The 26,390-nt window shown below is 45.2% G+C and overlaps 1 protein-coding gene across 1 annotated transcript in view; it reads left to right on the forward strand.

Moving 5' to 3' along the window:
- Positions 1 to 1,409: 1,409 nt before the first annotated feature.
- LOC308069200 (uncharacterized protein) overlaps positions 1,410 to 26,390 on the forward strand; it is an 84,559-nt gene continuing 59,578 nt past the window's right edge. The window contains exons 1-2 of the mRNA XM_080401110.1: positions 1,410 to 17,112; positions 17,145 to 19,742. Of these exons, the coding sequence (XP_080257236.1) occupies positions 19,674 to 19,742 (69 nt within the window). The 5' untranslated portion in view covers positions 1,410 to 17,112; positions 17,145 to 19,673. The remainder of the gene's footprint in view (positions 17,113 to 17,144; positions 19,743 to 26,390) is intronic.

Raw genomic sequence — 26,390 nt, forward strand, 5'->3', positions numbered from 1 at the left:
CTGTTTCCTCCTTCATGGGACCTGCCCACCTCCGCTTGTCCTGGAGAGCAGCAGGGAGCCAGTCCCAGGTGTCACCCCAGCAACGCGGTCGTGGCATGGTCCCAACACGCCTTTGTAGCTCTGCATACATGTGCAGACCTACACACGGCTGCGAGAGACCTCCCACAGGTACCTGGAGATACGTACCAGCTCCCAGCTGACAGCCAGACCTCTGCCACCTCCCCAAACCCACCTCTGCCCCACTCTCCCCTTTGCACGAGGATGCCCGGGCAGTCATGGGCTTTATTCTGCAGCTTCTCTTAAGTCAAGCTCCAGTACGACCTTTTGACCTGTAATTTTTGGAAGTGATTCAGACTTTCTTTCCAGTCTCAGGAGGTTAAGGGTGGAGGTTACAGCTGTAAAGGGCTTTGTAGCAGACGAAGCTTTGTGTAGCCTTTGTAACCACAGCGCTTATCATAGTAGAAATAGGTTGGGGCAAGAATTCAGATGTGAAAGCCACAGAGCCTAAACTGTATTTCCTTGTAGTTCATGAGAACCCAGTGTAAATCTACCCTGCCCCACAGAAATTACACTCTTTCCCACTTTTATTCTCAAAAAAACCCACTGTAAACCAGAGTTTTCCCTACTACCCATCAGTACGAGTGCATGCCGTGCTACCCCATTACTGTCACTCTGTCCCATCTTTGGGATAAGCAGAATTTCGTCCAAGTACTTTTGGATGATTTTGCAAGAAGCACAAGAGTTATTAGTTATGTCTGGATGAAATGGGGAGTACAGTGAAAACATGCCTGTCAAAACTTCACGGGTGAAATGTGCTCATCCAAGAGATGCTATAAACATTTTCGTACCAGTGAACCAGATTTTAAGCCTCAACAAAGTGACATTGTTCCTTTAAATAATTCTTATCACTTTCCTACCTTGAAACATCTTAAAAACCTTTCTCCTTAACAATTCCAACTGCATAACTTTGACATGTCAAGGTTATCTATAATTTCTTCATTTCCTTTCAGAAGGGCTTCCTCCCTACACACTACATCATGCATCTTTTATTACCACCTTAACGTATTTATAAAATATTGATAATTCATTCCAAATAGCTTTGCAAATGAAGCCGCGTAGTATGGTATTCCCTTCAATTAGCAGCATGTTGGTCTGTTTACTGAAATGACCCCCGTATTCAGAAGCTGGTGCTGAAAATGAACCTTTAAAATAAGCTTTTGCATATTTTCAGTTCTTGTGCCAATTTTTGCCTCCGGTTACACCCAACGTACACCTTGAGTAATTAATTATTTTTTTATCGTTTTGTGAATTTGCTCTCAGATTACACTGCACTAACTGGGGACAGAATGGGGTTAAGTGGAGCTGCTCTGGCTTCCCTCCCCCCCCCCCCCCCCCCCCCCCCCCCCCCCCCGCCCCCGAGCAGCAGGGTGCAGGGCAGATCTAGCTGAGACTTGCACCGCAGCAGCCGAGAGCAGCAGAGGGTTGCTCTGGACTTGTGGAGAACTAAAGATGCTCTAAGGTTAGTCTCCATCGACACCAGCTGAGCTGAGTTTTGAACTGAGCACCACATGTGTAAATTAACACCTGGAATTAATTTAGCGTTATGCTTGCTAATGAGAAAATAGAAATGCTAGTTTATAAAACAAAGAAGCACACAATTTAGGGGGAAGAGTAAGTGCTAAGGAGGGTTTGTTGAAAGACTCAGCTGCAACCTCCTTCATAAGGCAAGTTTGTTGTTAAATTTAATGGGCTATAGGTGTTGATTGGTAGTGTCATAAAATGAACTGTTAATTTGCTATTCTAAGAGTGGAGAAGCTAAATTATGCAAATTGCTTTTAAAACTAGTCTGTTCCCAGCATACAGTATAACAAGGTAACACGGCCCTTTCCACACCATTATTTTTAGGACTTTTCCCCATTGCCATCGTTGGTAAATCTGAATGCCTTGAAGCGCTGCAAGGCTTTGATTGCCTCTGATCTGCACTCTCACCAGTGCAGCAGCTCTGTCAGGTGCTGCCGAGCTGTGTCAGCTCAGAACGGGGCTCCCTTTTGTCACCTGTGTTTGAGAACCTACCTGAGTGAGATTTTAAACTGACAGCCCAAAGGAGGCAGCGATGCTTGTCGCTTTCGGAACGACACGCAGGGAGAGAGACCACGCTGGGAAAATGAGCGCACACCTTGGTGAATATGCAGGCTTCATTCATCTGCTTCACAGCTGCGACCGCATCACTCGCAGACCAGACTAGGAAGGTGTCAGCGTTTACATTTTACGAAGAATGAAATGTATCCTGCCAGCTCTGGTGGTTCCGATGCAGCTATGGAAATGTCAGCCCCGGAAAGCTCAAAATGTGCACCTGAGCAGATGAAACACACAGCACATTAGAATCAGCATACACAGGGCAACAGGAAGCACGTTTGCCGAGTGCGATGTGATAAATAACAAGCGTGTGCCGTGGATGCACGAAGAGCTGTCTCCTGGGACAAGGCTGAAACGTGTCAGATCTGATGTGTGAGTTGTCCTGGGCTTTTTGTGCCGCAGATGGCACAGTCTTGGCGTCAACCACAGAACTGCAAACCTTGAAACTCTGTCCGCTACGACATCAAATTTGCTCCTGCTCAGGGATCAGTGGGCCACATTTCGGGTGAGTTAGCCAGAGTTCATCGCAGCCACCTCCTACCTCACAGGAATGGTAAAGGTAGCAGCTGGATCAACATCTTGCATTTTCTTAATCGGTGCCCTGTGAAGTGCGTGGTTCCTCACATTTATCTAGTGGTCAAGTTCCATATGATTCCTCATCTTCCCAGGCCCCCTACCAGTTTCTGGGACACACATGGCTCAACAGCCACTTAGCTGCAGAGCCGCAAGAGCTCTGTCCTGAGGGGCTGGTGAGGGGACAGAGAGCAGGGACCTCGGCATTACCTCCATCATCCGCACCGTTCCCCAGGATGAACACAACAGGACTTCGCAGCCTGTCGCCGCTGTCCCAGGGCGCTCTGCAGGCTCCTCCATCACACTTCTGTGACTTCTTTCGGAACCATAATGCTTATAGCTATAATTTATTTTTTAAGAAATGTGAACATCTCAATTCTTCAGGGAGAAACTAGATATACCACATTGACTGTAGACTAGCTGTTTTCTGGCAGTTTCAAACTGAAAGTCTTTGTAGGTTGGGGGATTGCAGCATAGATGAAGACTTTTTCAATATCCATAAAAAATAACTTCCAAGTGAGCAATATTTCTACCAAAATGGCTTTTTTTTTCTTTTCAGTGAGTTAGAGTAATTTTTGCTGGTAGGCGAGAAGAATTCTGCATCTAATACTGACACTGAGGAGAGGTATAAAAGCTATTACACCCAGTGCCAATAGCTTCTCTTTTCTAATCAAAACAATGTCAAAGAAGTAAGAGAATAGGAGTGAAATAAGCCATTTCTTTCCAACTCACCTATCCCTACAAACGGAGCAAGAAAGTGTGATGGTATTTCGGATATTCAGAGCAACCAGCTATGAGGTCTTGCAAAACCCTGTGGTTTTCTTGTGTGTTGGTTGTTTGGGGTTTTTTTATTATTGCTATTATCATACTCACAACTGTTAAGTGAATCACTGAGAAGGTTTCATCTGAACATCCAGCAGAAACATGCCTAGGGCAAGAATAGGGTTTTGTTTGTTTAACTTCAGAAGCAAGGAAGGGAGGAGGGATTCTCTTTCGTACGTGTCCATCTTCAGCTGAGAGTTGCACATCTTTGTTTAGCCAACATCCATCCCCTCGGCACATCCGTGCCCAGTTCACCTGTCCTGCCTTGTGCACCTGGGGGTGAGGAGCTGCTGCCAAAACGCATCAGGCACCGCTGAGGAAGCAGCACAGCTCTCGTCTCCCCCACGCAGGGAGGAGCTGCTGGGTTTGGAGGGGAGCAGTGGGCACAAGCAGCCCTGCCCCTCTCCCCCATCCCCTCTGCTCTGCTGCAAAGATCTCATGGTCCCACCCGTGGCCCCCTCCTTCCCAAGGAGCCTCTGCAAGCTCTGCTCCATGAGCTGGGCAATCCCTCCCAGCGCTGCTGGAAGCGTTTGTTTCCCAGACAGCACTGGCATTTCTGTTTGTGTTGGAGAGGGCAATCATGCAGGGAAAGGGAAGAAGCCCAGACTGTGCTTTAGAAATAGTTTTAATTAGTGTTACAAATTTAGTATTACTAATATTTTTTTTATTTTTTTTTTACAAACTGCTGTTGAAGAATAACTGAGCTACAAGTTGGCTGCAGCCACAGCCCGGATCTGTGCTCTGTTGTGCACGTTGCTGGTGGACACATGGGCAAACACCTCCTCATCTCTTTGTCCCCAGCTGTGGAAACGAGAGCTCAGGCCAGGGGAGAGATGTTGGGCTGTTCAGGCAGCAGCTACTCCAGAGGAAGCGGCACATGAGGCTTTTGTTAGTTTCTTTTCTATATCGGTTATGAAGGAGTTCACGTATGCAGTGTGGTATATAACTCATTTCGACTAGTTAAGACCAAAGCACCTAGAGTGCAGCCAGCCTTGGTATAACTGCAGCCATCTCCATCGAGGCACAGGCTCTTTATATTGCTAAGAGACTGGCTGTGAGAGTTGTGGGTGCTTTACCAGTTACATCTGCAATGAGCTGATATCTATGCAGAAAAAACTACAATCTCATCTTCCTTCCTCAGCCATGTCTGGGGTTCAGCGTGAACCCAAGGCAGCCTCTCAAGGGCTGCAAAAGGAGCTTGATTATTCCAGGATGAAGCCACGAGCCAGCTCAGGATGCAGATCTCTCCTCAACATTATTCCTTACCAGGGACAGGGCTCATGCTGGAGGTGACAGGAGCTCCCACATTAGCACAAAGATCATCCACATGTGCACTTGGCATCACTTGGTGCTGCAGGGGTCAACACCAAGGAGGGATAGACCTTCCTGGCTGCAGAGCCCACTATTGCAGAAGATCAAGCCATGTCCCCAAGCAGTGTCCCACTGCCTCGGGACCACGTGTGATCCCAGCTCACAGCACTCTGCCACTCCACTCCCCAGCTGGCTTTGAGACTGCTCTGCTCTCATTCAGATCTCCTGCAGTCTCTTCTTCTTTTGTTTTTGGCCACCTTTTGCTCCTCAGTGCCTCCCTTCCCAGGGTAGGAGGTGGCACAAGTGGCTTTTGCTCCCCAGTGGCAATGGGAAGCGGGCGAAGGGAGCACATCTGCTTGCCGAGCCAGTTCCCTGCACAGAGCACTTCTTGACCAGCTATCAGCATTCAAATCAACTTATTTTCTGTACCAAGGGGTCAGACTCTCACACCTCATTTCTTTTCATTAGATCTTTGATTAAACACTTCTCTTTAAGTACACCTGCTGGTATCAGTGGTTCCAAGTAGCAGGCTTTGTGTTAATATTCTGGTATCGTTGCTCTAAGAAGCAGCTTACATCTTGAGTAACTTTGTTAGGTTCAGATAGATTTCTGGAAGAGAACGAGACCTCCCAACGTGGGTGGAGGACACCAGAGTTCAGCCATCATCTGACAGCCCTGAACCAGAATACCCCAGGCTTTCTGCAAACATAGTATGTTAGTTGACATTTCATTGATTATTAAATACAGAACTTTTTTTTTTTCTCTAATAAACATATAATTGCCCTGTTGTTATTGTTTTTACATGTTTATATGTTTTATATGTTGGTATATTACTATAGTAAAAGTAGTGTTCTATTTATTCTATTTTAAATTAATCTATGTATGAAATAGTGGGAAGATAGATGCTGCTTGGGGGATTTAATCTTAACAAACCCAGTGGTGGCTATCCCAGGCCAGGAAGACAGTGCAGGGTGGGCTGGGTGGTGCAGACTCTGCTCCACCGCCGAGGGATTGGGGATGCAGCGGCTGGAGCTGCTCAAACTGCTTTTTGTGGTACCCAACAGGGAGCTCTCTGCCAACCAAGTCACAGCTCCAGGGGGCTAGAAACCATCTGGGCTGTTTCATGTCCAAAGGTGATGTACTTTATTGTAAAAGGAGAGAAAGGACCGCATTTATCTGCCTAAATTAGGAGCCAGGAGTCCTCCAGTATGTTCCTCATTCTTGACACAGAGCCTCTGCAGGTATTTAGGCACATCCTACACTCATGTGGGATGCAGCAGATAAAATGGCTCTTTCCTTCCCTCTCTGCTCCACCCCCGGGGACTAGCGGGACCAGACCAGGGGTCAGGGACACATCTTCAAGCATGCCACAGCCTGCTCCAGTAAAAAGCAAACCACTCTCATCCGGCACTGCAAATATTTGCCTCCTGCACAACATGGGGACAACCCTGAGCACTGGAGAGCATCTGTGGCAGCAGTGAAAAGACATTAATGAATCTCTGCTGATAAGCACTATTTATCTGTTTTGCCTGACCTCCAACCAATAAACCAGACGCACAAAATGGCACATGCTGACACGTCTTGCTGCTCTGCTCTGCTTGAAGAGAACATTTTTCCTCCACTCAGGAGCATTTGCATGTTTTTTCCTCCCCTAGTTTAGTGCCGTGTCACTAAAAACATTTTACACGGTAGTGGTGAAATAAGTTTGTGCTGTCTCACTGCCTGCCCTGGCTCTGCCTGTCTCAGGGTGATATTTCCCCTTCCCTCACGGTGTGTGCTTGCTTTTGATGGTCTTTGCATACGTGGATTAAGCTATGAAGGAGTTGGAGAACGCTACCTGCTTTTTTTTTTTTTTCCCCTCTGTTTTTTTTTATCAAATCCTAGATTAGCTAGAACTGGAGATGGAAGATCAGCCCAAGTGAACTTGATTAGCGGGTGCTCGGGAGAGCTGGATTTCACATACAGTGCTGTGCAGCCACTTGGACTATAATCCCAGCCCAGCGCTTAATGTTATAAACAGTGCTAATAACTCTGGGTCACCTGTCTGGGGAAGACAGATAAGGAATTGAAAATTATGCACATTACCACAGGTAATCTACTACCAAATACTGTTGAGTAGAGACCTTGATTTTTATTTAATTCCCCTTATGTTCTTGCCCTGATTGCACAGCAAATAAATTGGAAATTTGGAATTAAAGGGTCTGCTAATTCAAATTGATCCGTAGCCTCTAGCACCCTGTTCCCCACAGAAGGTGTAAATGGATCCTGGTATCCACCCTACAGCAGCAAATCTTTAGTCTTCTCTGCTGCATTGTCAGAAATAGGGGAGAAAAGACGATTTTCAGTGGCACCAGGAAAGAAGGAAAGTTTGCAGAGGGAGCAGGTGATGTTCCACTTTATTGTATCAGACAATTATTTGCTAGCAGTTAATATCCACAGTCCTATTTCTGTCCTTACAAACCAAATAGTAGTTTCAACTCAGAAGTCACGCTCAACTTTAAGGACAAAACGTAACCTGCTTTGGCCTTTGGAGGAAGCTGAACCCGCAACAACCTCTGCTGTTGAGCAACGGGGAGAGCTGGCATGAGCCCCGAGACTGCAGGCAACCAACAGCCTCTCCCATCACGTTTTATCGAAGGGTCTGCAGGGTTGCCCAGCATGGCGGAGGATGGCTTCTTTAAAATCCGAGCTGGTGATAAAATCAGTCCCAGTACCTTATGTTGATCTTTGGTGGTGTGACTCTCTTTCCTATGAAAAGAGAGGAAATAATGAATAAATAAAATAGAGGGAATACATGAACATATTTAAACTGCCAGGAGCCGAGCCAATCAGCCTTTGCAATGCCACAGGCAGGGTGCCAGCTTTGGGGCAGCACCACGGGCCACCTGGACTCACGGGACAGTCCCTCCAGTGTGACCACAGTGCGGGAGGTCCCATGTGGGACAGCCTGGGTCGCGGCAGCCCAGCCCTGGCACATGCGCATCCCATTACAGGGACTTTACTACTTTTTTTTTTTTTTTTTTTTTTTTTTTTTAAAATGTTATTCCTCCTTACCTGGATGTAAATTGCTTTGGGCCAGGTGGAGTCACCTGGCACCTCTTCAGCAAGCCCAGGTCCGTCAGGGTGGGATTGGGGCAGAATGGATTATTTGGGGGTCTGACTTCTGAGCCCATGTTACAGCTGCCACCCACCGGGCTGGCAACTGCAGGTAAAAAGTGCCCTTTGAGCAAAGTGAAAATAAAGAGAGAGCGGTGCTGTTACTGTAGATTACATTTCTCTCTGCTGCTAGCCATGTGACAGACAGACTGTGTTTCTCTATTTGTACCTGGAACGTTCCAATTTCTCCCAATAGTCTTAAAACCTTATTTTTAAATCTTTCTTTTGACACTTACACAGTGTGACTTGATTTGATAAATAAAACCTTCTGGTGCTGTTGTTCAGGTCTGAGATTAAACACTTGATGCTCTACATAAGGAAATGCTTTTGATGGGTGAATTTAATAACTATTGGTTACTGGCAGGACTGAGTTAATTGCAGATGGTTCAATTCACAGGTGAATCGCGGCAGGACCACACAGCCAAGTCTGTGAGCAGAAAAAGAGCCCTCACTATGGGTTGTCTCTGCTGAACATCATGTTTCATGCTGTTTGTGATAATACGATGGCATTTTATTTATAAGAACAGAACAAGCAAAGTTACTTTTCCAGTAACTCAGAAACGACACAAACTAATTCTTAAAATTTATTGTGGAAGATATTTTTTTATTGCTGTAGAGCAATGAGAGCCATATCTGAGTCATCCTTCTTTCTGATTATGTCTAGTTGGTGAATAATACTGCAGTCTGCCGTACAAATTTTACATCACAAAGCTCTTACTACTTACATCTCAAAGTATTTAAGGCACACTGGTTGGAATAGTTATCTCCTTGTTGCAGATGTGGAAACTGAGGCATCTGGACAGGCGTTGTGCACAGCATCACCCACTCTGGACCTGCAGCAGAGTCAGGCTGTAAACGCAGGATTGGACCGCTTCCCGTTTCAGCTTGCTGCCCAAGTTTGTTGCCTTATTCACAGTGTTAACCATCGCTTGCATAGCAGCAGCCACTGGCGGCCCAAAACTGGACTCATCTCAATGCGTCCTTCATGCAGCCCTGTCTGGGCACCGTCTGTGTCCCGAGAAGCTTCTGGCGGTATAGAAGATGTAGCCAGCGGAAGGCAGAGAGGTGACACATGTAGCTTTGTCTCCCGAGAGCGCAGTGCACGGTCCTGTGTTCTTACCTCCTGCAGCAGCAACCAACCCAACAGGTCACATATTCCAGCTCCTGGTCTTCTTGTTTAATGTAAGAGTAGTGGGTTTCATTTCATTATATGAATTTAAGGTTATGTTTTCAACGCTTCGTTTACCAAATTTCTATGCATTATGGCTTCTATGGTCCTTTGTACACTGACTCTGCAGTCCCCTCCGTTCTCATGTGACTAGTTGGTGAAGTAGAAATTATCCATTATAGCCCAGCAACGCAGAAACGCACGTGCGTGCACAACCCCATTTAAACTCAGGCTGGGAAGGTTAAACGCTGTGCAGTCTGTATCACTGAGATACAGTAAATTTCCTTTGCAGAAGTATGAGCTTGTCTGATTCTGCAAAAAAATGTAACAGCATCAAAAACATGACACACAAAGGTCAAGGCAACATTGATCCGTGAGAACTATCTGCTACAGTCAGCGCTCTCCTTATGTCAGTTTTGATGAAGATACTTTATCTTTTTAAATATACATATATATGCATAGTTAAATATTTATACAGTTTTAAGGCTTGATTTGTAATGTGTTGTAGTTGTTGCTTTTGGTACGTGTTGGTGATAGATCCCCACATGTTTGGGTAGGTCCCTGCTTTAAATCCCTACATGTCTGGGGTCTAACTACTTCAGATATTGAATCTCACCCTACATATGAACAGCCTGATGCAACTGCACTGGTGCTGGTCATCTAATTTCTTTAATCATCTTTGAAAGTGGATAAACTGAGGATAAGAGGAGAGAGAGGTGACCTGTCCCCTGTCACATGTGGAAAGAATCGGTGATCGTGCAGTGGATTCCAGGAGTCCCAACCCTCGTTGAGCTTTCGACCACTTTCCATCCCGCCTTTTGTAAGCTCCACTATGAACTCAGAAGAATTTCACTTTCACATCGATTTCCCTGGACTCAGTCCCCTAGTTTTAAAACTACTGAAGTGGTAAAATACCTCCTGGCATTAAGGACAAACAAACTCGGCTGTTGTCATGAATGCTATTGATCAAATATCACTTAAACTAACAGCATTACATCATGTCACCCCTGCTCACCAATTTGCTTAAACTGTTCGTGCGCACCTGCCCCAGTTCCTCTGTTTGCAGAGACAAAGCAGGATAATACTTATGGAAATTCCTGCAATATAAGTAATATGGGACGATTATAACCGTATAGATCTTGGCAAAAGGTCGTGCTTAAGAAAGCCCATACTCAGTCAATTCCTGGAGATTTTTGACACAAATAACAGCTTACAGCCCGCAGCCGGCTTCCTGGCCCCTTTCCTGAGCCTGTCACAGTTTCTGTTCTGCTTGTGGACTTCTGCATTTATAAGCACTTTCTTTTGTCTAACCCTGAGAGTCCATCATGTTTTATTTACCCTTCTTTTAGCTCTACCTATGCATTTCCAGCTACACAGAAATCAATAAATGCGTTGCTAATTTTATCTGGGAAAAAAAGAAAATTTACTAGAGAATTAAATGCAGTTGGCTTTGAAGGCTGTTTTTTGAGGGTTCTTTTTTTGTTTGGGGGAGGAGGGTTGGAGGGTTTAGATATCCAGACTCGCTTACTTGCTTTTTTTTTTTCTTTTTTTTGGCAAATAATGATTGGCACAAACATGCAGTTAAAACATCTGTGTATTTAATCATGCTACAGAGCAAATATTTTTGCTGCCATTTTAATTTGCACTTAACCTTTTATAAGAGATGCAAAAATCAAATGATAGTTTGGTTTTCTAGAGCAGTTTATCCATGGAGCCCTGGGAAAAGCAGACAATTCCTTGGCTGCCCATAGGAAAGTTTCAAAGGGCCTAATCACAGCCTCTAATTGGGGGGGTGGGAAACGAAGGCCTGGATCCTAGGACATCACTTTGGACCAGGGAGCACTTGACTATGCTCTGAACACTGCTCCAAATGCTCAGAGGTGGTGGGTGGGTTGCAGCCGTGCTCTATGCCTCAGTTTCTCCATCTGTAATGGCAGGTCTTTTTATACTGACCCACCTGCCAAGCAATGAGAAGACCCCACAGCTGCTGTGCTGTGCCTCAGCCTTCCCTCTGAGCGTACTTTCCACCTTACCATTGTTCTTGTCTGTCTTCATCTGTGACGTGGTATATTTCAAAAAAGACATGTATATATTTTCCTTATGTGCATACCTAGAGAATAGTGAATGAACATGCGGTATAAATTTAAAAAATAAGTAAGTAAATTAAATAAATATTCCAGAGCAATCAGTTTGCCAGCAGAATCTTTCAAAAGCACAAAAAATATTCAGGGGAGAAATAACTCTTAGACCATTTGTTTGATTTACTCATCAGAAAAGAAGAAAAAAGAAAAAAAATCACTTGCTCTCAGTTCTGAATGGAAACGTGCTTTGGACCAGATCCTGAAGATGCTGAGCTCTGAGTGTTAGCCTTTGAACATCTTCCATAACGCAATAAGCACCTTCATCCTCTAGTGAATTCAGAGGGAACTGAGCATCCTCAGCACTTTGCAGGATTGTGCTTTTTGTCAGGAGACTATCACCAGGGCTTGGGTGCTTATTTGGAAAGAGATACTTCATGTGCTGGCATGATAATAACTAGATCTAGGAGTATCCCCCTGGAAGTAGGTACTTGCTTTAGATCTCATAGACATTGTCTTAATTGTACAGTAAATCAGCACTAGATGGAAGACAGTTCAGCCACAGGCAGCAGAGCAGACTGCACCGGTCCCTGGCGATACTGTGTATTATCAACCCCAATCAAATGCTTTCTAAATAAGGTTCATGTTTTGTGCCATAAACTCTGCTGGGTTGTTACTCAGAGTGATCTGTTAATGCATTTCTGAGCTAGATTTCCTTTCTGCCCCCCTTTTTATTTTTCTTTTTTTAGTGGATAATAGTCAACTTGGAGAGGGTTTTTAAAAGGAGAAAAGGTTATTTCACTGGCATCAGTTTTTGCATTAAATGTGTGCTTGGCCAAATGCCAAAATATTTAATATCTTTGCCATCTGTCCCAGCTGAATACAATTTAAGATTTATTGATTTTCTTTTCTTTTTTTTTTTTTTTTTTTAATTTTGGCTTGAGACAAGGTTAAGACTTTAAAAAAGAAAAAAAAGTCTCTTTTTCCTCCAATGGCATCCTAACCTTTGGCTAAGACCAAACTGTCTTTTGACATGAAGCTGGTGCCAGATGTCTGGGGCTATAAATGAACTTTTTGGAAATGCTTTCTCCCCTGGACACCTATGACTGTGCACATCGTACTGCACATGTCAGTAAGAGAGACTGTGTGCAGCGGGTTGCTCCTTTCTGGCACTGGGATACTTTGTTGAAGACGTTCATCGATGTGTCTGGGCTGTTTGCAAACAGCTCTGGGGCTTTCCACTCCACCCCCCTCCTCCTCCAAGGGAAGGACAGCACCAGCGAGGCAATTCAGAGCACAAGGAGATCTCAGCAGAGATGCTCCACCAAACGTCAGCTCTTCAGAGGAAGAACTGAGCTTTTTTGTGTGTAGCTCAGGTTCGTGGGTGATGGCAGGAGCCCAGCTGTGCTAATAACAAAACACTTAGGCCGTTGATCGACAGCTTCCTTCCAAGTGATGCTGAGGAAGGGGAAGGTGGTGTTTCTGGAAAAAGGCAGGCAAGCCCCGAGGCAGCCCTTGCTGAGCCATGGGGCTGACGTTGCTTCCTATAGCTGCAAACCTGCACTATGGAACCTGGCATTAATGGTCAGGCTGCTACTTTTCTCCATTGGCTCTTTCAGCAAATCCTTAGCAAGGGACACAGAGAGAGAGCGACAAAAACCTTCTTAAGCCACTGTAGTGATCAAGGTTCAGTCCAGAGCCAGTCCCTCTCGTTTTATCCTAGCTCACACTCTGCTCTGACGACCTCCTCCTTTAGTGAGTTCTGCAGCTTGAGTTCAGCCACAGAAATTAATGGGAGCATTCAGGGGAGTTTGATTAACTCCGGTTTTATTCACATAACCCTGAGTATCACCTGAGGAAAATGCCAGGTATGTTTGTGAGCAATTATTCGTACGGTACCCGCTCCCCATCTCCGTAACATAACCCGACTCACTTCCATGGGCACCCACGTCACTCGGCTGCAGGGCTCTTCCCCGAGCCCCGCTCACACCATGCTGTGCTACGGTGTGTCATGTTCTTGTACCATTTCATTATTGTTTTAACCTTATTATGTTATGAGAACCTTTGCGTGGTTTAGTGCACTGGATAAGTGGTGCAGGTCACTAATGTACCTCTAATCTGGTAACAGATAATTAATAACGATTACAGCTTCGCCATATGATCCCACTTCCCTTTGTGAACACTCCGAGTCACTTTATACCCTACCACCAACCATCTGCTTAGAGGCTCTGCTGTAAACAACACTTCTTCCCACATCACCCACCAAGGAAACATCACCCCCCACCAACCTTCACCTCCACCGCTCATGTGACACGGCCGTGGGTCTTTCAGGAGTGTTGCACAGCCCTAACATGCTCTGGGCTGGGGCTCTTGAAGGGAAGGAGTTAGGCTGATCTGATCTGTGGTTCATCAGTTCTTGAAGCATATGCCGTTCAGATTGTGTGAACAGAAAGGGCCAACTTGCTGGCTTTGCAAATGAAGTCAGATGCTTGTTTGCGGTAGCATCCCTCTTTTGACTTCAGCTGAGCTGTGTAGTTCATGTACACTGCTCCAGCTCTGACGACTGTTCCTCTGCCAGGCTGAAAGCAGCAGCCCACAGGAATGGCTGTTCCCCACATGTTTGGAAATTCAATAAGGTCATCTGCTGCATAGATTCTTGCACCAGGGCAAGTAAGATTTTTCCATCAGCGTAAATGTGTGTAGCACCAATGCTAACAAACTTATCAAGCTGTGCATTGACAACCCGATCCCCTGCGGCAAGAAACACATGGCACAGTTCCCCTGGACAGAACTGAGCCATGTTTGTTTTTCACCATTACTGCAACAGGATTTCTTTAAACAAGTATTTATTTTCTTCTCCCCCCAAAAAAAAATACTATTTCCCTAGGCACAAATTAAAAATAACTGCAGTGTTCTCTGATTGTTAGGAGAACTCTGAGCTGGAGCTTTATAACTAAGATGGGTCTTTACCATAAACCAGAGGAGCCCAGCCTTTATTACAGGGCAAGCCATTTGCTTCTGGACAGAGTCAGAAAAGGGCAATTTCTCCCTGAAAACCACATATGTGCTGCCTGCTCAGCTCTCCCGGAGAGCTCTGGTTTTACTGAGCATGCAGAGCATATTAACTTTGCTCTTGTACGTACATCCAGCAATTTGCAGTCACAAAGCTCTTCCCTCAGGGGAATCCCTGCAAAGGGGCACGGCTGGAAGCAGGCTGCCATGGCTGTAAGGTTTTGTGCCTGGCAAAGGGGAGCCGAGCCACGTGCCTCGCTCCATGCATGCTTCAGCACCAGTGTCGCTTGTCACCCCTCCCAAAGGCTCCTGGTCTGGTCGGGATGGGAGCACATCAGCAGCCTGGTAGGGGAAGTGCTGGTGCCCCTGCTAGGAAAGGAGAGAGTGAATTCCAGGTGGGGCGAGCTGTGCCAGCAGGTTGTTGTCTCTATCCTCCATTGCCACATTTGTGCTAGTCACGGGTGCAGTGAGAATGAAAGGGCTTGGGGAGAAAGCACTGTGGAGCCCACCAGCAGAGCAGCTTGTCCACCCTATGAGCCACGCAGGTGCCGTGGGAGCATCTTCTGGAGCCATGCAGCCAGGCACCCACCAGGGAAACACCTGGACACCCGTCCCTGGGTTTCAGGCTCTTAGCCCCAGCTGAATGTAGTAGGTGCCGAAAAAGCACCAGCACTGCAGCCTCCCAAAACTTTATCCATCCCACGACGATGTTGTATTTCTCTTTTGGAACTACTGAAAGAGACACATCTTTTCTACTTTATTTATCAATTCTCAAACGAACATAATGCTAATTGTAAGCATCCACTAGTGTTTCTTTGGACCAAAAGCTGAGATACTGCGGGTTGTATTTTATGTGTTAGTGTTCAGACAGCCTATTGCAAAGTAGGTTGGTCCTTTAATAACCGATGGTCGGTGCTGTCATGGAGAAGAATTCTTCACCTGCCCGACAGACAGGAGCAGCCCTTACAGTACCAGTGCAGGTTATCCCTCTGCTTGCTGGCACAGGGGCAGACTGGTTCTAAGGCTTTTTTTGTCTGGTCTGTGTAATCCTGGGCCTTTCAACTGAGGATACTATTTTAAGCTAATGTTTTGGTGTGGGAAGAGCTTTTGTATGCCAAACTGGGGCCACCTATCAACGTTTCAAGTTCTGGATTTTTCAGTGCCAAATCCATGTGTTTAGTTTACCATGTGAGGTTTAGCCTCTGCACTTGAGGGGGTGGGGATAAAATAAAAAAGCAGAGAGAGAGAGATTTGATATTTTGTATTGATCTCAACCAGAAGGTAAATACAGCAGGCCAGATTTTCTTCTGGTTTATACGTCCTCCAATAGGATTGCTTGGGATGTCGCTCAGGCTAGAATCTGGCCCTTAATATTTGTACAAAAGAAGAAAGAAAAAAAAGATTTTTCATTATATAATATCCATTCTGGAGTTTGCTTTACCAAATGCGCAAATACAAATCAATAGATGCTCTTTACAGATGTTCTGAGGTGTCTCTGAGTCAGAGAAACTCCACAGGCTCCCCACAGAGGGAACGCTGCCTCCATCCTTGGCAGCAACTACAGGAAAGCGGAGGGGGAACAGGGATGCTTTATTCTCCCTTCTGCTTGCAAGTATTCTATATGCATCAGCAGGAAATTCTAGGTAGATTTTATAGAGTAATCCAGCATGGATAGTACCGTTTAGTTTCAACGGAAAGTCTGTAGGAAATGTTCTAGGAAAATCCATTGAGATTTCTGAGGGCAATGCATCACAGCAAATGGCCTTTTTAAAGTTTAGCAGACAGGCAAGAGGCGAGAGCGCATGTGTTCCTTACGTTACAAATGAGGCCGGGGTCATATGTGTTTACAAATCAGCCCCTTATTAAAATCCTCCTTAATAGGGCTTTCCTTAGTACAGTTTCTGTTGAGATTAACAGACCTGGACATGAGAGGCAGCAGTAACAGCAGCCCATTAACTTACTGCTTATGTGACTCTCGTCGAGTCTGGAGAGACCGACTTCCAGGAGCAGTAATGAGCCAGGCAGGAGGGCTGCTTCCCTAACACCACTCTAACGTCCTGGTAACCCCACTGATCCCATCCTGGCTCATGTTAAAACATCCTGTTATTAAAAGCTGTAATTTGAAACATCAAGATATGGTCAAGGATGCCAGGGCCAGGCTGCGGAGTCTCACCGTTGGTTCCCATTGAGTGTGTTTGGATGTCACAGACCGTGTCTTCAGAAACTACGGGCTTTGCCTCATGTCCCAGCTCTTTCCAAGCTGCAGCCTTTTTTTCCTTGCCCCAGAGACCCAGGAGTGAGGCCCTCAGTGCTGGTGCATCCCAGTTTGCAGAGCACACTGCCATTGACTTGGGGTTTTCTGCACAAGCTGAGTAGGCATCTCCTGAGATCCTGAACCCTTCACCTGCAAAAATAGGTAATTTAGCCCCCAATTAATGCTTTTATTCCAGAAGAGAATGAGGAGGGGTGTCCCAATCAGCAAAGTATTCAGGAGACCTGGGTTTACTCCCCATAAGTCCTGCTGGATGATGTTGTTCAAGGCACACCAGCTTGTTGTGCCCCGTGTGTGAAATAGTTAATGACAGTGACCCCTCAGAGAAAGTGCTGTGAGAGCAGCAGTAGCCAAGACGTAGCGGGGGGGTTTTAATGATTGTGATCATTTAAACCATATCAACCTAGTAGGTGTCAACCAGCTACTGGAGAGCATGGGGGGCACCAGCTGCTTCCAGTGTGACTGAAGGCTGGCATTCAGTGAATGAAGAGGCCACCTGTGTTAGTGGAATCCAACTCTTCTGTGCCCTCGTACTCACCCTCATTCATCAGCCTGTAAATTATTCCCTTCTCTGTTACCTTTGTGTTTGGCTCATCAAAGCTTTGGACAAGATAAGTGTCTCACAAGGGTGTAAAAATACACAAAAGCTGCTCACTGCCCCTACTTGCATTTACATCCGTGACTTTTGGACGTATATTTGTACAGCTCCCACTGCCCATCAGTTCGTGCTCTGCTGAGTGGGTGTGCAGGGTGTAAGGCAGGTGTCACCTTGTCATCTTCCAACTCCCCCTGCACCACACCAGCACCTGGCCCGTGTATCCACCCACTCAGCTCAGCCTTGGAGTAAGGCAGTGCTGTTCTCATAGACACCCATGGCAGATAGCCACTCTGCACCCAGGGATGGATTTGGCCCATTATTTACAAATAATTTAAAGCAATTCTGTAAATGTTTGTGTGCCTGAAGGTCTGGGAATGATTTACAGCTCTTTCAAATTGTGTAGACCCTTGATCTGACGGTGTCATTCACAGTAATGGGATGTCTCAGCTGTCCAAACAGAGACATGTTTTAAATGTTAAAAATGTTCTGTGATCGATTTTCTCTTTATAGCAAATGCCTTGATTAGATTCTCTTGTAGGTGCTTCAAAGGCAGACTCCCAGTCACAGTCTTCCCATATTATGAAACCTAGTTCTTTCTTTGCTCTACTTTTTATTTTTCCCTCCCTTAAATGAATTTAGTGCTTGAGAAAGGTAACTGATTAATGGCCTTGAGGACTGAGGCTTTCTGAGGAAGCATCTAGGAGTATTGTTCTGCTGCCTGACCTCCAGGCAAAGGGGTGGTCCCTGAAAGCAGAAGGGCACGTGAGACATGGGTCCCCCTGGCACTTAAGGGGTACCCAAGCCTGCCATACCCTGGCCGCAACGTTCAGGTGTTTAGCTTCATGTCTTAATAAAAGGCAGTCAAATGTCATCTCTGTTTTACTTAGAGAGAACTGAACCTGTGAGAAACCAGGTGATTTGCCGCAGCTGGGCGATATTGCAGAGCAGAGGTGGGAATGGACAAAAGATGTCCTAGTTGGGTACTTTAATCTCAGTTTTTTCTTTCCTCAGATCTCTGCATTTCTATTAAAAAAAAAAATGCAAGACAGGTTAAAGTATTTTCGTGAAGTCTGCTCTGAACTGGATTGACACCATCAATTCATTTCACATCCATCACTAACCAGCCATTAAATGCAATGGCTTTCATTCTCCCTATTGACCTGGTCTGTAATCAGACCAAAGACCTTGAAATGTGAACAACGCTCTATCCTATTAACAGACCCCTGAGCCATCCAATCCCCCTGATAGTCATGTCCTTTTTTCTTTCTTAAAAAAAAAAAAAAAATAAGATGGAAATAGCTCTGCTTTAATCCCTATGTGTCTACTGATTAGGAGATCAAATCTACTTGATGTGCACCATGTAAGATAGTACAACGCTAAGAACATCTTGTGAGTTAGTATGAAAGTGTCAGTCTAACTTTCACTAATTAACCTCCCTTTTAAAATATTGGTTAATTTGCAACTTGCCCTTCTGAATTTTACCTGTTCCCCTGCTCCAGTCGAGATTATCGGTCTTCCTTCCCCACCTCACAAACTCTTCTTTCTCCTGAGCCTTTTCACTGGCATGTGTGGGTGTTTCATCTACAATGCCACAATGTCACGGAGATTAAAACAAATAACGTGAGCCTATTATTTCTCTTGAGAATACCAGAGATATGTATAGCATGCAGTGGCAGGACAGATCCTCACAGACAGACAAAAAAAAAAATATCTCTACATCTTTATTCTCTGGATTTTGGATGGTTAATTGGTGACAAGGTAAAATTTCTCCCAGAGTCACATAATACAGGAGAGGGGAATGGTCTTGTCAGAAGATGCTCTTGTATTAGTTTGACTTAGAGTCTAGCGGGTTAGAGGAGCTGTGTCAGGCTCAGAGATTCTTTCATACCAGAGATCAGATCACTCAGAGCGCTCTGCCCCATTTTTCCTTTCAAGGGCACCAGTTTACGTACTGTCTGCCAATACCATATTGATCTAGGACTTCCATGAGAGGGCACCCAGGGCTTTTCACTGGCCAATGTGTTAATGCTTCGGGTCTGGTCATCACTGTAGTGTACTGTGCAGCTTCTTCCCAGCAAAGTTCGGCTCCGAGATGCCTATCACAGCTATCCTGCAGAACTGCTGCTTTTCCTTGTTAGAGGAGAGATATTATCCCGATTGAGCTCTGGAGGTTTCCTACCCCATCACGGGATCAAGTTGTTTCTACTCATGTCTCTGATTATAGAAATCACTCTGCTTCTCTACCAAATGATGAGTAATGTCCTTTCATACCCTTAAAAATAAATACGAGACATCACTGATCCTCATTATTTAATTTCCAAGGACTATACGTCGATTATCAACAAAGCTGTCAAGGGTGCATTAACAACTCTTCTCTACTGTCTACTGTCACAAACCTACAAATTAAGTCAGAAGGGATCTCAGCTTTTGGATCGCATTCCAGCACCAACTGCCTTCCAAAGCAAACCTCTCCGTACCATCACAACCAGTGAACTCTGCACCAGTCTTGTTTTGTTTGGATCATGCTTAACCCCAATCTGTGCTGAAATGGAGCCAGGCAAGAGGAGTTCTGGATATCTGCAGTCCTCTGGGCACAGTGGTGGACAGACCCAGAAGGTAATATCAGGCATAGAGGAGGGCTAGGAAGCCCGTTGTAAGTCCTAGTCAGCTAGGTGCAAATCTAAGAGCCTAGGCTGGTTATAAAGAAGTGCACCGTTAACATGAGAATTAACTCAGGGTCATGACAAAGCACAAGGAAGCTGCTGCATGTTTGAGTGCATTTGTGTGTGTGCCTGGAAGCAGGGCTCATGTTCTGTAATACCTCGTTGCAATACGTGTTTTGGATACTGCGCATTAAAGCCATTAAGTGCGAGAAGCAGTTATGCGCTGTAGCTAACCTACAAAATGAACTCCTATTGCACAATTTTTTTTAGTAAATTTTGAGCTAATGAATTGGCCATTCCTTATTTTAAGGAACTTTGTTCTAGTAAAGGTACACAGCACAGTTTCTCCTTTGGTACTTGCCCACCTTTGAAGGTTTTTTGCTGTCCTGGGACAGCAACATCTCAGGAAGAATTCACTCTGCTTTTCTTGGGACTTGGCTGCCTTTTCGGTGCTGTCCACAGAGGAAGCAGCTATGACTGTGGTTTCTTTGACAAGAGTAATGCAGGCCTCAGAAACCAAGAGAGAGCATCGTTAACGCACCACTCTCTTGATCCATATTGCAATCTCCTGTCTGGTAACAAACTCTAGACACCTCATTGCCTTGTCAGACATTTGTTAATTTGTTCTATGATGTTTCTCTCTGTGCCTCTCCCCAGCATGCATCTTCTCTCCTTGTTTCATTTGCTAAATATCATCATGACTACATTTCATTTGTAGACTGCACAGTGTGACGCTACACACTCCAGCATCACCAGCACAGTCTTTAGTGTCTTTCCCCATATATTTAATGGAGAAAAAGAGAGGCAAAATTATACTAAAGTTACATAATGACACTCAGCAAGGTTATAAGAGATGCAGAAGTAGAAATAGATTTTTGGTTCACTCTGACCAGGTTGAGGTGAGATGAAGCAAACGCATTTTGACCACAATAAAATCTGAATGTGTGGGTGGATTTCCCTGTAGGAACTAACAGCCGTACCTTTTTCAGAGGTTCACCCACACCTTTCCCCTCGAGTCAGGCACACATTGGTTGGGCAGGAATAGCGAGTCACACCACTTGATTGCACTTGCAGTCATTTGCTGCCAATTTTTTTTCCAGCCTGAGCACAGCATATTTGGCTTACCCTGCTGCCGGGCTGGGCACAAGGAGCCAGAATAATCGGAGCAGGGAAAGCACAGGTAGTATGTTCAAATGGCAAATAGCTTTTAAGCTGTTGAACATGCTGTCACTCAGGAGTCTCGTCATGACGGCTGCCTCGGGCCGTTGTATTGCCTGCGGGGCTGTGCCGAGAGCCCACGAGGACTCAGCGACATGAATTCCTTCCTTGGGCTGGAAGGAGGTTTAGGTTTACAGGTGATGCTGAGGCAGGAGAATAAGTTGACTAATAGTAAGTAGAGACAAAAATGTTGCTTTAAAGAAGCGCTCTGGAAATTACGGTGCTGCCAGACTATCACAAGGCATTGGCTGCGTGTGTTTAAGGTGTTATTGCCTCTGTAGCTGGATGCTGCCACTGCTTCACTGGAAGGGTGGTGGTTGTCTATGGGACTTCCCCTAGTGTCATGCAGGGACACAGAGAGAGTGCTTGTACAGTCAGATATAACACCTCACCTCAGGAAGTCCATAACTGTTTTTAATTACTCTAACTGCTGGGCAATGTCTGTCCATCTCCTTAGGGCAGAACTAGGGCACGGCAGCCCAGCTGGCAGCAGGGTCACAAGAGGACGCTACCTCTGAATCAGCTTCAGGTGGGATGTAGGATGTGCCTTGTCCTTACATACAGGGAGTTTGGTTGTGTGTAAGTTCTCTGAGCCGTGGGTTTATTCAGTTTGACTGGAAATCTTGTGAGAACAGGCTTTCCTTGTGAGATGTCGAGCAGTGCTCCCATCCCTGGCTGCACAATGTCTTTTTAAGCATGACGTCCTACGGTCCCAGGGCAAGATTCGAAAGGCGTGCTTCCAAATGGCCTCACAACTGGGAAATGTCCATGTAGCAGGGGTATGTTACAAGCCAGTCATTCTCTTCCAACAGGAGCTTTCTGTCTGAAATTAGTTCCCTCTGTGTTATGTACCTGTCCCACTACATGGCAGCGTTACGCAACGGTCCTCATTGCTATTTATCGTCTGTGACCGAACACCTGCATGTGGCTGGGATGGAATTTGGTGTTTTGCTGATGCTAGGAAATCATGATGCTTTGTTCTAGTATTATATTTCTTAGCCTGTCTCCGCTGCTTGGGCTGCCCTTTACTGCATATCCCCTTTTGTTCCCTAAGGGTCACCAAGGCACGGTGAGAAGGCCAGGAGTTTTGCGCAATTTAAAATGTCACATCAAAGTAAGGAATTCATCCTAGCCCAGAGACACAGGCTTGAGACTGCTTATGCTTCATTTCTGATTATCTCTCAGGTCAAGGTCCCTGCTAGCAGCAATAGCATTTAGAAAGCTCCTTGGGCTCTGCCTCTGCCACTGACCTTCTCTGCAGCCTGAGGCAAGTCACTTCATTCTTCAGGATTTCTGCTTCCCCTTCCACCTTTCCTTCATTTGCTTCAACACTGCGTGCTTGAGGCCAGGCAGTATTTCTAAGTGTGTATATCTTGCCTAGAGCAAGAGAGCCCCGATTTCATCTGGGGCCTGAGCTGCTGCAGCACAGAAAAATGAACTCGCTCCCACCTCTGTGTCTCCCACAAAGTGTTTTGGGAGCAGAACGAAGTGGCATTTAATGAGCAAGAGACACTGTCTTGCAGTCAATGCCAAGGGAGAAACGAGGGATGAGATATGTCTACATACCAGGTACGCCTTTCAGTTCGTGTGCATCATCTCTGTGTTTCTAGAAATAAAGGAGCAAGATTCCTGTCTGGAGTCCCAAGGTGGCCATACAGCAGCAGAGCCTGTAGTCCTTGTCTCTGTTTGAGCACCTTGCAATACCAGTTGGAGCAGTAATAGGCATCAAAGTTTGCTGGGGGAAGCAGGATTAGTAGAACGCAGTGGGAGACAACTTGCATCGTTATCTGCTGATGACGTGATTAGGACTTTCCAACAGAAGCATAGCTGTGTTCCAGGGGGGGTCATCATCTGGCTTAGGCTCTAACCATCATTCAATCATAAAATATTTTCAGGTGTTGGCAGGTGGAAAATAGATATTTTATTTTTTTTATGAAAGATTTTTAAGATATTTTGAGCACTCTGAGAGGACAGTCAATACAGAGGAAGGTCATACTAATCGTGGAAATCAAGGTGATCTGAAAGCAATTGGAGAAACACTCGCAGTCCCATACTGCAGTCCCTTTTATCACAGCAAGACCCAGAAGTCCTGCTCACCAAGCATTAGACCATGTGCCAGCTCAAGCAGCCATCTCTGGAAGGATGCTTCAAGACACACAGTGCATTATAAATTGATGCCCCCATGAACATGCATTCCCACTCTCTGCAGGAAATGTAAATCCGGTTTTGTTTAAGAATTCCTGGCAAGATTCCTGTTTCCTTCCTGAAACCAAACAAGACATCAGGGGACTTAGAGCAGTGCAAAAAGAGATATTCTGTTCAGCCTTGTTTCAACAGTCCTTCCCAAACTCTTACGCTCTGTATCCCTTAATGTTGAGAGGAAGAATAATACCCATTTACCTAATGCCATCAGTGGTAGTTACATGTTTTAAGACAGCGAGGTGTGAGCAGGAGCTGTGCAGACAGACCTGTATTATTAGGAGGTTAAATGTTGTGATAGCTTAACCAAAGCAACCCTGACAAAACCCAGGCTTCTGACTTGCAACCTGTGACTGTAAATTCAGCAGATTGGAACAAGCCTAAGTTTTGGCATTTGATTTTATTTATTTTTTTGTCTTGGAGCAGTACAACTTGTAAGCAAAAAGCAGAGTGGAAGAGTGGCCACCCCTTTCCCTCCACGGAAGCTAATGGCTCATCTACCAATTCAGCAGGAGTCAGGAGATCATCCTTTTACTGTAGTATCTTTTGTCTTTCTCCACCGACACTTCATTGATGGGCAATTTTTCTAAACAAGAGCAAAATTGCAGTGCCTGCTTCTCTGTCAATAAATTCCATTATTTCACATTGAGGTTGGTAGCATAGCTAGAAAATGCCGAAGTGATTACATTGAGGAACTACGGATCTGTGGTCTGAGCACTCTATAAATCTATGGACAAAGTTTGATAAAGCGCATTGATACTTTATCTGACAAGAGCCTGTCTAGATTTATGGGGCTCAAAGCTGCTCACAATGTCATCCTTGATTCAATTAATGCAGAAGTACTTCCCATGTTCACACTTCTTTCTTGTTGGGCAAAATGTGATCTTGACATTCTTCCCCCACTTTAATGAGCAAAATATAAAGTGATGGAATCAGCCAAAGAATAATAGCATGGCTCTGGAGCTGGTAGGATAATGCAAACTAGCGCTTTCAGGTTAATGTGCTGTGATCCGTGGAGGATTTGCCCCAGTGTTGGGGTGCCATCAGTTTTTCCTTTAATCTTTTGGAGTCCTAAAGATGAGCAGCAAAATCAGATGAAATTGTGGCAGGTTTAAAAAATGTTGTACTTTATCTTCTCATTTGTTTGAAAGTTGCTAGGATTGAGGCACTGCGTCCGGGGATAAGGGACAGTTTATGCTTTAGTACAACTGGGATGTAGTTTGGGGGAGAGAAGGTCTTTGGTTACAATACCAGGGGCAAGTGATGCTGCTGTCCTGCTTTTGTTTTCTGGAAGTGACAAGGCGATGGGAAAACAGATTCTGTGCAAGGACTGTACTGGGTGTAGCCTTTCAGGAATTATTGTTAAAACCTCGATTTTTTTTTTTTTTTTTTAGGACAAAGGACTTTTGTGTGACAAGCATGTTGCAGCATGGTTTGATGAAGCATGGGGCTACAGCAGCCTCTGGCTCCTGCTCTCACTTTAGTGACATTATTAGTTACAGTAATGCACTCCTGTAACATGCTCTGGCCCTGTCTGATTTGCTTTATTGCAGGAAAAGTCTCTCTAATGCTTATTCTTGCACTGATGTCTCAGGCCCACTTTTACATCCCTTGAAGTCCCAAAATCCTGCTGGTGTGAGAATTCAGGACTGGTTTCCTGCTGGGACGCAGTTAAAGGAGCATTAGAGCTGGATGTAGTATGTTTTCTGTAGAGGTAGTACCTTGGCACAGAGAAATCATGTGAAATATTCAGCCTGCTAGATGAGGACGGTTTGTTGTGATTTCTGGGAGTTTCTCCTGGCCATGCCTCACTGAAGTTTGAGGGCTGAGGTGACGCCTGGAAAGCTCACAGGCTTCGCCATGACCCCTGGGGCAGGGACAGATTCACCCTACAGCGTTGCTGCCCTACTGCGGAGATTGCTTGCTTTCCCTGACACGGTGTAACTCCTCTGTGCTCCCTGACAGGAATACAATTTACTGCAATTTACTATAAATCCTCATAAAAGCCCTTCTCTTGTGACACACTCAGTCAGAAACCCTAAAAATGACTGACAGGCTCTTCATAAATATTTATGATCTCTAAAAAAAGATTGAAAGAAAGAAAAGTTATATTTTGCCTTCAGTGAAGTTTGACGGTGGAGACTTCTCTGCAGCGGCCAGGTCTACCCTTCCCCGACCGGGTGCACCTGTCATCCCACGGGCAGAGCTGGCCCCCGGGCTGCTGCTTTGCTCGTGCATGAAGTCCAGAGGGAGCATGGTAAGACTGGAAGTGCAGGAGTCCTTTAAAGCCCTAAAAAATGGCCCAAAGTAGTTAAAGCTGCTTTTGTCACTGCCTTTGCACGGGGCTGCTGCGCTCGGTCATTTCCACACTTCTTGCTACGGGGAAGACCACCACGGTCCAAAAAGGGTCCTTCGAGACCAGGTCTCCCCAGAGAAATCAGCCATGGGAATTTGAGCCCATCCATTAAGTCCTGTAGTAAACCGACTAACAGTTTATACCCATTTTATTTTGCTACTTCAACTTCTGTTCTTGTTCAGTATATAGATATGACATCTACTGCTTTTAGTTTGAAAGGGAAAAAGAACATGTTTGAACCAAGCAAAGTGTTGGTCTTTGTGATGTGGAGTCAAGCCAGGAGAGGAAATCTGAATACAGTAAATTAAGAGAATGTTCCTCAGATGAAACTGTCTCCCAATCATAAGTCATGTGACGATAAATTTCAGTTGAGTGACAACAATATTAACAAACTGAAAAAAAGATTGATGTGCATCACAGGTCCATGAATGCAAAATAAAAGGGAAAGGCTTGCTAGCCTGTGATAGGCAAAGTATAAATATGTATCACTTGGTTCTAAAGTGAGTTATGATTACATTTTCCTACTTGTACCTGAAATCTGCAGAGGTTATTCATCTTATCCCTGTATCAGCCATGACAGTTATAGCCATGCAGTGCATACGGCATAGATACCTGTTCAGCAGATAAATCAGCAGGCATGAAGGGACCTGTTGTTATCAATTTGATCTTCAGAATAAATATACAAATATGTGTACAGTATTGTTGTCACTGAGAACAATTTCCCTTCTTCTTGCCGATACATTTTTAAGAGGTTGTTCCAAGAGCCACTTTCCGACAATGCCAGAGGGAGATGGAGGGAAGCAATGATCAGGCAGGAGAACTAGATTT

The sequence above is a fragment of the Falco punctatus genome, assembly GCF_963210335.1.
Source record: "Falco punctatus genome assembly, chromosome: 9".
Lineage (NCBI taxonomy): Eukaryota > Metazoa > Chordata > Aves > Falconiformes > Falconidae > Falco > Falco punctatus.